General features: G+C 30.8%; 1 protein-coding gene across 1 annotated transcript; it reads right to left on the bottom strand.

Annotated features, from left to right (window-relative positions):
- Positions 1 to 209: 209 nt before the first annotated feature.
- Positions 210 to 10,935, bottom strand: LOC143042460 (perlucin-like protein). The gene is made up of 6 exons (XM_076214757.1): positions 10,797 to 10,935; positions 9,944 to 10,078; positions 8,274 to 8,365; positions 7,336 to 7,417; positions 4,212 to 4,432; positions 210 to 921 (listed from the first exon to the last, which is right to left on the bottom strand). The coding sequence occupies exons 2-6, from the start codon at positions 10,074 to 10,076 to the stop codon at positions 877 to 879; spliced, it is 573 nt and encodes a 190-aa protein (XP_076070872.1). The 5' UTR covers positions 10,077 to 10,078; positions 10,797 to 10,935; the 3' UTR covers positions 210 to 876.
- Between the last annotated feature and the right edge of the window lie 1,808 nt (positions 10,936 to 12,743).

The raw sequence follows: 12,743 nt of genomic DNA, 5'->3' as shown, positions 1-12,743 counted from the left end.
ATAGTTGTTGTCTATCATATTTGTTTTTCGGTTATTGTTATGAACACACCTGGTCAATCATATTACAATCTTTAATTTCAATTTCATAAAAATATATTGGAGAAGTCTTTGGTCGTTTTTACCGAGAACCATCTATAAGTTTTGTGGCAGAAGATAACTTTCACCATTTGTTCTTTGCGAATAATTTTCGACGAACTATTAGAAATGTCAGAAGCATTCATACAACAATGTTTCCCTCAGTTTTGGTTTCGATGTGTTACTATTGAACGGCAGTATACTGCTTACTGTTGCCTTTTGTTACATTTTTAGTTTGTTATGAATTCTAATAATGTTCATCGGTTCCTGTCCATATTCTACATTTGCGGACATTTTGGTGTGCATTTACAAGGATTTGTATAGTATACTATACAAGTCCTTGGTATTATCAAGAAACGCCTCTATTATATATCTTATATATTCAAAAAAATCAATGACTTTTCCCTTTAATTGTCTCTGTATATATATATATCTTTTAATATTTTCTAATTAACCCGCGCACACGTGTAACTTTTTATCATGTAAAACGTATTTTCTTTTTGTCGCGCAAACGTATTGTTTTTCTTGTCGCGCAAACGTATTGTTTTTCTTGTCGCGCAAACGTATTGTCTTTTTGTCACGCAAACGTATTGTCTTAGTGGCGTATTTTTTAGCAAACGTAAGTCAATTTCGAGCAAACGCAACGTACCAGAAAAAAACACAAGGGAAATGTGCTCTACATCTTTGTTAGACTTTGCAAAAGGGTATACATTACTTCATTCTATAATTGATTTGACGGACATGTCAGTTTATATGTTCATATATTGATAGCAATGGTTGCATTCCGGTCTCGACTACATATTATTTGCGAAATAGTTGTTTTGAGTACGGGATACATGCTCCACCCTGAAAAAAGAAAGCAAAATAGATAAACATAAAGCACACAGCCCTGTTCGGGAAAATTTTAAATATCTTTGTGTTAATGGGAATTTTGAAATTATTGCACAATTTTATCAGCTTTTTCTGAAATTACAATCACTTATATCATGTATATCGCATTCTTTCAATCATCAAAAAATCGCAATAATGAATGCGCGCCAATATTTCTGAATCTACAGTATTATTTTCGGTTTGAACAATTAAAGCACACATTTTTCGAATACAACAAAATGATATGTTTGAAAAAAACGTCCTTGTCCTTCTTTTTTTTTTATTGTAACTACATACGTTTAATGTTTTTTTAATGCAGTTGTTGAATTCCTGATCCTCGAATTCGAACGTAATTAATTCGAATTAGACATATTTTTTTTTAAATTACATAAAATAGTACAAAAACTTTATCTAAAAAAACAATGATGATTACATGACGACAATTATTTTTATAATTCACCACGTAGGTTTGGGGTGACATTCACTTCCGCATGTTATCATAGCTTCTTTGCATTTGCAAGTCTTGGTTGTGCACGATCCTTTTCATTTTCACCTTTTGTTTGCGAGTGAAAAGCTAGCCTTTTTGTAGCTGTGTACAGTGATACCGAGGTCCGTTGGGCCAATCCTAAATGTCTACGGTGTTTTTAAGAAGCTCTAGATCTCAAATATCGTAACATGAATTCAATACACCATATTCACAAGACAACTAAAATAAACTATGTTACTTTCTAGTGACTTCTTGTGTAACAGTTCAATAAGAAATTTTTGGATTTGTTTTTTTAAGTCGACATATTGCCATTCACTCGTTATAACAAATTGGTAATGACCATCGATCGGTAATAACCATCGGTATAAAATATGTTTATTATAGTTTTGACAAGGAAGTAAACTGATTAACTATGTGAAACTTTTTATTTTTATTTAGCTTATCTTTTTATTACAATAAAATAATAAAATTACCTATATGATAGCGTCTTTGTAATGAACGGTCATATCATATGAAGAGTTAAGAAATATTAAAAGTAAACTGTTACAGAGTATTAATTACCTCGACCATACTCGTACGATCGGATCATACGCGTATGGTCGGACCATATAAGTATATACCCATATTGGCATGACGATACGCGTATGTCCAAATACTCATATGGTCCGGAAGATTTATATAATTTAACTTGTCCTAATACATCAGTTTGAAATAAAAAAATTAAAAACTTAAATAGTTTTTCATACTGCATTTAGAATTCGGCTAGACTTCAATCTTTTCACAACGTTTGAACGTGATTTCTCGCAAAATACGAGTCTACAAGTGAAGAAAAACATTTCCAGATACAAAAATAAAAATTAGTAGATGATTGCCATTGATACAACTCTCCACTAAAAACCAAATACCATAGAAATTAACAACTATAGGTCACCGTACACCCTTATTTAAGAAAATAACTCATACTGCATAGTAAGCTATAAAATGCCCCGAATTTACAAATGAAAAAAAAACAACAACGGATAGAGCTATGCACAAAACATCAAACGAAAAACAAAAACGTGTTTCATTAAATAAAGACGGTAACAAATTGTTCTTACGTTTTTGTTACAAAAGTTGTTTTACTCTGCTAAAAAGCACTTTATAACCATATTGGTCAATGAGAAATTGACAACACACAATTGAAAAATAAAAGGATAACAAAAAGGAGCCTTATGTCTTGGCAACCTGTCACAAGTTTGTTTCAGACGTAATAATTTTAGTTGATTGTTTTCTATATTGTTTTCACGTATGGTTCAAACAAATATTTTATTTGTTCGTTAAAATAACATTAAAAAACGAATCGAACCTCTTCTTAAATGACTTTCAATCTTTTAAAAGTCCTATCTCTTGGGGAATTATTATGTATCTACGAGATATCTTGTTTAACAGTGATCGCTTTAAAACAATTTAAAAGTTAACTGTTTATGTTCTAGGTAACAAGTGTTCTTTTTATTTTGAAGTGTTTTTTATTTCATTTCAAAAAATAAACTGTATTGTCAAGTTATTTTTTTTCAATACAGTTTAATTGACTGCAAGCGAATTGTCTTATCAGAACAGAAACTGTCAGCATGAATAAATCTGACATTTGACTAAAAGACTGAAAATGATTCAATAACTTATGATTGGTTTTTTAAAGAGCTTTTCAAATCATATTGAATGTTTCAGAATAATGGTTAACTGTTAACTGTTAGACTGGATAATATGCAGTCACGTCCTTTCGGAAATTGATATGATGCCTCGAGAATTAACAAGTTAATTGGACAAAATTTTCTGCATCAGATAATCAATTTTTCAATGATGCTCAAAGCCAAACTATTTGAAAATCTAAAATTCATTTACAAAAGGAAGAGCTTATACACCAAAACGGACAAAAAGTATATTCATTCATGAATCGCCTGCATATGGAATAAATATCTCCCAGCTGATACAAAATGCTAGAGCTTTCTTTTTTCTATCATGATTTCTTTGATAGAGGCTTGCACTTTACAAGGAAGATTCAAATGAAATCTATAGTTCCAAGTTGGGAATGTGATGTCAGCTTTCCGAAAAATTTACGTACACCATTAAATTGTTAACCGTTATGGAATATCTGTTTCACAGATGACGAATGATACGTTCCAATTGTCGTTACTCTAATTCCGTTCTCTTTACTTCAAAAGTTACATACCGAACAAGATTTATTTCGAGGTTTTTACTTAAATGATCAACACGACGGGTGCCACATGTAGAGCTAAACCCACTGCATTTGTTTGCACCTGTCCTAAACCAGGAACTTGTGGTTGTAATTTGTCGATGTGGTTTATAAGTGTTTCTCGATTCTCGTTTTTTATTTAGATTAGACTTCTGGTTTTTCCTGTTTTCCTGTTTGAATGGGCCCTTTATAGCTTGCTGTTCGGTGTGAGCCAAAGCTCCGTGTTGAAGGCCGTACTTTGATCTATAATGGTTTACTAAAAAAAAAATGGTGACTTGAATGGAAAGTTGTCTCATTGGTACTCATACCACATCTTCTTCCTATATCTATCTAAATCTATGTACTCTTTGGAACACGCGAGATCACCTCTAAATTTTGATTCAGTTCATGTTGATCAGTCTTTAGTTGTCTATGTTGTTTTTGTAGACTGTTTATATTCATATTTGTTATGCATTCATCACTTTAAATAGTTGCACTGTCACTTAAAATGATAAAACACTCAATTTTATATTTTATTTTATTTTGAACATATCGGTAATTGACATTTACCTTTTCACTTTCACATATGTACCCATTGGTTGTGCTGCACATAATATCATTCCATTGATAGTTATGTGACTTCCTCATTTCAAGGCAGTCCTGGTTTCCTCCACTGTTACTTGGTTGCCCAGGATACCAATCGGTAGAAGTTGTGTTTGAGAAATCTACAATCCATAACCAGTTCCTTTCACTGAAAACAGTAGCCCCTATCCATAAACTACTTCCTATAACTAAGGAATATAGAAAACAAATTGAACAAACCCATATCTCAGATATTAAAACTTTTGACAAATCTTTATATTAGAATAATGCTATAAGCTGTTCACGTGTTTATACTTTACCATTTATTGGATCTAGTTCATTTCACAACTGGTGTTTTAAGGGGGCTTAAATTTTACAATTTTTTAGTTTAAGTACAGCTTATTTGAAAAAAAAATGATAAAAAATATAGGTCACCGATGAGTTAAAAAAGATATTTCAATTTGAATGCAAAAATTGCACTTTTGCACCAAAGGGAGATAATTTGGAGCTTTTTCAAAAATATAAAATTTTAAAAGTCATCTGGGGCCAAAACAAATCGATTTTTTGGTTGGATTTTGTACGAAATCATAAAGTGACAACTAACAATATAAGAAATAAAACTTGGAATGAAATAAAAAACGTTTTAAATTTTGCTGAATTTCTTGTACCCTCGAGCCTCCTTGAGTGACTTTAAATGTTATAAATTAAGTTACTAGTAGACGCATTCAAAAGGTCGAAAAGGTCTGAAAACATATTAAAGGAAGTTTGCACTACCTGCATCCTTCGGTATCATATGCTACTCCCAGTGAATACTAAAATCTCACAAGGACATACCCGATGAGACAAAATGTGACGACTGATGGAGTAGTAATTATCAGCTAGTGGAAAGTCCTTTCTGTTGTTTTTTTTTTATTGTATTGGTAGTTTTTTATACGAAATATATTAAAATTATAGTTTTATAAGTTAATTCGTATCTAAAATTTATTGCATCTATACATCTACACAATTTAAAATTGCATGTAATGGTACAAAAATAAACATGGTCTAGCATTTCAATTTGCCTGCATTAGGTACATTTGTAACTTGTGTTACAAAAATAGTATATCGATAGGTTGCGCTTTCTAAATACAGCGGTTTCACAAACCATCATGCCTCTTTTATGGATTTATATGATATTTTACTTTTTGCCCATTTTTCTCCATTCTTTATATTTTAGAACCACACAATTCTCTAGTTTCTGTGTCTATTTTTCTCTTTTCTATACACTCTCATCCACACCCTCAGATAAGATCTCTATGTTTCATCTCATAGAGGAACACATTTTGTCCCCATTATAAATACGAACGGATAGCGGCCACATTGAATTCTGCGGAAGACCCAGAGTGAAAGGAGCGATAGTACAGAATTTAAGTATAAGTTTAAACCTTTGTACAAAAAGTACTGCATTAAATATTGCAAGGATATAATTCATTGTAAAAGTCGTACAGTTTGAATAAAGGCAACAGTAGTATACCGCTGTTCGAAATACAGAAATCGATTTAGAAAAAAAAAAAAAATCCGGGTTACAAACTAAAACTGAGGAAAACACATCAAATATAAGAGGAGAACTACAACACTAGAATGTAACACACACAGAGAAACGAACTATAATATAACAATGGCCATTTTCCTGACTAGGTACATGACATTTTAAAGAAAAATGGTTGGTTGGTTTTGTGGCTAGCCAAACCTCCCGCTTTTATGGCAATGTTAAATATAACATAAAAATGACAACATTACATGACAGGAGTACAATACAAAAAATCCGTAAGGGAACCCAGTGTCTCGCCTACTTTTGCTGTTAATCGCAGACTCAACAATAATGAGGAAAAACATCAATAAAAATTTCCCTCTCGATACTGCCTTTTGATTGAAAGAAGCTTCCAAGTTTGGTAAAAATCCAGGATAGTTTATGAATTTAATAAATGTTTTATAAACTTTGACTGCAGACTGTATGTAATGTTAACTGGAAGAAAAACTAAGTCCATTTTTACGTAAAATACGGAAAAAGTGGATTTTTTTTTACAAAATTTACTTCTGAATAATATCTTATGATCAGAAACAAGCTGTTGTCCAAGTTTAGTAGAAATCCAGGATAGATTAAGAACATTATAAAAATTGTAAAAACCTAAACCACAGAGTGGTTTGCTTTGTTTCTGGCAAAAAAAAAAATAAGTCCAATTATAAGTAACATACGGAAAAGTGGAAATTTATTTTTACAAAATTTTCTTCTTGATACTATCTTATGATCATAAACAAGCTTCTGTCCAGGTTTGGTACAAATCAAGGATAGTCTATGAAAGTTATTAAAATTTTAAAAACTTTAACCACAGAGTGAATGTAATGTTTCCTCGCAGAAAAACTAAGTCCATTTATAAGTATAATACGGAAAAAATGGAATTTTATTTTTACAAAATTTACTTCTGGATACTTTGTTATGATCATAAACAAGCTTCTGTCCAAGTTTGGTAGAAATTCAGTATAGTTTAAGAAAGTTATAAAATTTCAAAAACTTTAACCACAAAGTGAATATTTGTGGACGTCGCCGACGACGACGACGACAGAATGTAAAATCGCTTAGTCTCGCTTTTTCCACTAAAGTCGAAGGCTCGACAATAAATGGGAGAACATATAGGACAGAGAAATACACAAATAATAGTTATCAAAAGGTACCAGGTTTATAACTTAATACGCCAGACGCGCGTTTCGTCTATACAAGACTAATTAGTGACGATCAGATAAAAAAGGTTCGAAAGCCAAAACTTTACAGGAGTTCCTATCTTGGGAAATTGCATTTTCTCTATTTACAGATGTGTAACTAAACAATTCAATCGTTGATTATAAGTGCTATAAAATACCTGTTTATTCTGAATATACATATGCATATACATCATCAACAGTCTCGTCAATACTATAATGATTTGGAATATGGTTACGGAAAGTATAATAGTTAGCAAAAAAGGGAGGGAAAATGCTAATAATAATAAAATCTATAAAAAAGACAAAAATAGTTTTGACTTAACAGAAATGAATAACCTTATATGCAAACCCGTAATCATTTACTAAAACATACCACTCGCTTGTTGCTTTAACCAGGTACTTTCTGATTCATTATTCACTTTTGCCAAATAACCTCCGATCTTGCGACACGATCTCTGTAAGAATATAGTAAGTATATATAATTTATATCATTACAGAAATTGCATTATATTAAGGTGCTTGCAAAATCAGGATCTTGAAGTATTTGCTTTTGTCCCGAGAAATTTGTTCATAGTTATTTTTTGTTTAGATTTTAGAAATAGAAATAATATTTTGGAAAATGAACTGAACAAACAGGGATAAGTGGTTTTAATTGATTTCTTTTGAATAAACATAGAGATTTGGGTCAATATCGTTTATAAATGAATCCCTTAAATGTTCAGAGTTAGTTATAGATGATGACATTTGTTTGAAAAGATAACTAAATCAGGAGATATAATTATTACACATTTTGTCAGTGAACATATGTTGAATACTTGTAAAAGTGTATTTAAGCTTTGGTCTTGTATCATGCTGAAATTACTGAACGTGTATATATACAATATAGGGCCCTTGCCAGTCTGTGTAATATAAATCATATTTGCGACAAAAGTAACTATACAGGTGACTTGTACAAAACGGTTTAAAATATCTCAGTGCATTTTTGTCCTTCAATACATGCAATATGACGTTTTTGAATAACATACTTGTTCTAAGACTGAGCTATATTGTATTAACCCCGTTAGCGTGGTAAGTATAAGCTGTGCTTTTTCTATTTTGTCTTTTTCCTCTCGATTGGATACCTTACGGTCTTCTACTGTACAATATCTGGATATTTTTCAAGTAGATATTGTTGGTGGGTTTCATAGTAACATAAATGGTCTTATTTCATGCTTAAAAGAAACATGAATGGTTACCAATCATTGACAATTTCAACATTTGATTGGTTTGGATGTAGATAACCAAAAATTATCGAAAAAAAAAACAGCTTACCTCTGCTTCACTCCACGTAACTTTGGTTGGGATAAAGTTGTAGCAGTGATTTTCGAATTCTTTCCAACCAGGAAAACATCGTACAGACTTAGCTAAAGTGTAACAAAACAAAACATCGTTTGAAACTTACATAGTGTCCCTTTTTGATAAAGTCAAAACATCCAGTATTAAACTTTCTGTCATACAAACTTTCAAAGGAGATATGTTCCCAAGGTGTTTTTTTGGTATAATAAAGAATAATGAATAACCTATGAAAATAGTCCAATGAAAACAGGAGCATTGTGCACATAATACTTGAAAAGTACGAAAGCGTTCTGTTAATTGATGACAAAATAGATATAAGAAGATGTGGTATGGGTGCCAATGAGACAACACTCCATCCAAGTCATAATTTGTAAAAGTAAACCATTATAGGTCAAAGTACGTTCTTCATTTCTAAAAGACGCCAGTTCTGTCAGTATTCAATATTTGAACGCACAGAAGTGACATTTAACTTCTGTGAGAAAAAAAAAACAATAAAAAAGCGGTACAAACTACACATGACGGATAATAACCCACTTACGCATGAAAGCGTTCTGTATAAAAACAGTTTTGCTGTTTAATTCCGTCAAAATTCCATAACTTTTTTAACCTGGTCTTTTTAAACAGGTTAAAGTCTCAATTTTACTGATTACAATACAGGTATAGTTGTGCAAAGAGAATGTGACAATAAATAATCGTATCTATATTTCTGTCTCTGGGTTTTGAAAAGTTCAAATGGATGTTCGGAATTTATTACCAAATCCCCCATTGGAGGAGGACAATGAAGCTAGCTATATATTTGAAATGTACGTTAAGTGGTATATGTTCCTATTCGACTACAGTACATTTTTGCACGCATTTTTTGACAGAACTGTTTATATGTTTTTCAACTTTCTCAATGACTTATACTAAAAGTTATTTATCTAATTGAACACCTAAAGTTCAGAGGAAAATATTGTTATAGTATTTAAATTTAAAGATAGGTTTACTATATTACATGGTCAGTAGTTTCAACCGAACACGTTTTGTTTGTGCAATAATCGAGAATAAAAGAAAGTATGGTTGATTGTTGTCTCATTTTAATAATACTGCATCTCACTCTTTCCCTTTTTGTGCATTTATTCAAATTTAAGTCTTTGTATTTTAATATTTTGTCAGCACGTACAAATTAAATATATTTGTGTTGTTTATCTATTAATTGTAATTTATTTTATTCTCTCTCTTTTTTTAAATATTATAATTTTGCAACTTTATTGTTGTTTTAATATTCAAGACACTTTGACTTACATAATTACATATGAGAATGATATAAGATACGGCTTTTAAATGAACAAATCAAAAGTTCTTTTCCAGTTAAGACTCGGGACAATGACAGTTTCCCTTTTCTGATTGTTTTTTATGCATATCATGTCCACTGATTACGATTAAAAGGAGAAACAGTGAGAATAAAACGAAACTTAATCACATATTAATCCCTTGTAAATATGAATGTCGTTTGATTATTATAGGTCTGCGGTTAGCTCTAATGGACTAATATCCTTATCTCATTTTCATTGTTGTAAAATCAGTTCAATGTTGAAGATAGAATAATTTTCTCTATGATTTCATGATTCTTTTGTAGAAATTTAACATAATAAAATATAGTTTACCTTTCAATTTTGTTTCCAAGGTCTGTAATGCAGATTTTATACCATTCAATAAAACTTGCTCTTCATGTCCAATGCATGATTGAGCTGAGATAACAGATAGGCCAAAACACAACACTATAACGTTAAAAAGCATCTCTGAAATAACAAAAAAGCAGAGCAAATGTAAAGTAGCAAAGTAACAAACAATGAATTATCTAAAATCAACTGATGTTAATTCATATCCAATCTAATTAAAATTCAGATTCTGTGTCAAAACTTTGAAAAAAGGCTCTGAAAACTTTCCATTCTACCTTCTGTTTACACGAATATTCGGGATCCTCTTTTTTGTCGAATTAACACCAACCTTAAAGAATTTGAAGGCTGAAATTTCATTGACCGATGTTACATTTATCAGTAAAGAAAGTAATATGAGTGGTGTCAGATCTTTGTAGGCACAGCTTGAACCATAGAATTAATATTTTTTATAGGAGTGAGTCGTATTTCAATCGTGTGCGTCCTGACAACTGAAATGATTATACATGAATGAATTATTTTTTATGACTTCCTTAATATTTTGTCTCACACCTCCGAAATAAGTCTTTACTGCTTTTACATAGTCACTCTTTTTTTTTAAATAAAAATTGTCTTCTTTTGAATAGTGTGTTGAAAACCGTTTAAGCGACCAACAATGCAGTTAAGCTCCATTAGTGTCATTTTCATATATGATACACATGAAGATATAAATATAATTTAAAACTCAAATGGTATTTTTTGACAATCGTATTCGACTGTACTGTAGCATTAACATATTCGTGAATAATAAACTAATACAAAAGCATTAAAAAATATAGTACGTCTGTAATATAAACTTTACCTGTACCAAAATTAAACCGCTTGGTTAAAGCACTATTTTCAATATACAAAAAGAAATGCTGTATTATATGTACTCGTATTTTGTTCAATATTAACTGCGCATTTGTTTAGCGGAAGACGAATTTAACAACTACATGTCAATGTCTGTGAATATTTAATGCGTAAATATTTCGGAAATGACCTGTGTCTATATTGTTCACTTCAATTATGATTTAAAACGCCGTGTTCTTATATTTCTCTTAAGCGAATTCGAACAAAAAAATGAATCGATGTTAACTTAAACCTTTCAAGCTCACCTGTGTTTAGAAAACGTAAGCATCATTAAACCAAAGACAGTAAATCTGTTTCAACTTCATGGCAATCCAAGTTTAATACTGTTTGACTTCTATAAAAGTATATTAATCAATTAAAATAAAGGAAACATTAGTAAACCGTTGTTAAAAAGGCATCAATCGATAAAGGTAAAAATAAATCCGGGTCAAAATCCAAAACTGAGGGAATCACATAAATTATGAGAGGAAAACGACGGATTGACAGTTTTTGTTTATCTTAAACATACATATTTGCTGTCGTATATTTAAGTGTTTTCTTACTACTATTCATTGAAGAAAGCTTTAATTTGACTTGTCAATTTGGTGGCGTGTATATGCCACTGATCGTTTTTAACACGAGATTATTGTTATGTTTGATTACCTTATAAATTTAGAAAACATCATGAGATAGTTTCGACCTGTTGAATCTCAATTGCATCATCCACGTGTTATGTTTACGGAATCAACTTTTAAATTCAAACTTTGTTGTCATTAAACGTTAAAATCACTTGATGAGATAAGAATAAGTGTAGGTGTTGTTTTTCAATGCAGTTTCTATCGATATGTTCAGAAATTAAAATAACTAGTAAATCATAGTTGCACACTAAAAAGCAAATAATGTGAGAGGTGAATATCTGGGTTTACGTTTATCCTTTTCAAACTGCAACTTAAAAACATAACAAAGCTCCACGCGTATTTGGAATTTTGATCAAAGTTTTAAAATTTCAAAATTTCAAATTGTGTAAAAGTTTTGAAATTTTGAAATTTTAACCAAATTATTAAAATATTAAAATTCTAAATATCGTTTATAAATTTGATAGTTTAGGAATTTGATCAAACTTTTAAAATACTAAACATAACGTGCAATTTTGATTATTTCACTTTTTGAAAGTTTGATTTTTTAAATTTTTGATTAAAATATCAAAAATAGAAAAGGGGCGAAAAGAGGGGTACCTGTAAACACTGATGTAAAAACGGCTCTGATAACATTCATTCTTAGTTATAAATAAATAACACGAAATATATCAAATCATTTTTAATTACAAAATAAATAATGAAAAGAAGAAGTCGATTTTTTTTATGAAACATATTAGACATCACATGGGATAACAGTATCCTGAAATTTTAAGGTTGTGCATCTATCAAAAAAAAAATTTAGTTAAACCTATTTAAACCGGAATCACATAAGTTGATTTAAATCTCTTATATAAGGTTAGCGTTTGAGATAAATATTTGAGAGCTATTTGGTGTTCCCAGTGCCCAACATTTAGAAGTAACAGTGAAAACTGACCAACGCGCAGTAAACCAAATAGTTATTATTCGTCTTTTTGACGTTCCTAATGAAGGTAGATCCAGAAAAAGCGCTTCGGTTGCATGCAACTTTAAACGTTTTGTTTTCTTTTTTTATCGATAGCATGACGATAATATATTGCCTTTTGTGATTTATTTCAGTTCTAAGAAATGATACGGAAGGAATACTTAATGTATAGCGTCGCAATGAACGTTGTGCTAGGCGTGCTTCAGCTGGCCCTAGACAAACAAGTGTACTGGTTCAGTTATTATAGACGTCATACTTAACTCCGAAATATAACAATGAACTAAAATTAAAATCATACAAGACTTAAAAGGACAGAGGC

Source organism: Mytilus galloprovincialis, chromosome 8, assembly GCF_965363235.1.
Source record: "Mytilus galloprovincialis chromosome 8, xbMytGall1.hap1.1, whole genome shotgun sequence".
NCBI classification, from domain to species: Eukaryota; Metazoa; Mollusca; class Bivalvia; order Mytilida; family Mytilidae; genus Mytilus; species Mytilus galloprovincialis.
This window is presented reverse-complemented; position numbering and strand designations above follow the sequence as displayed.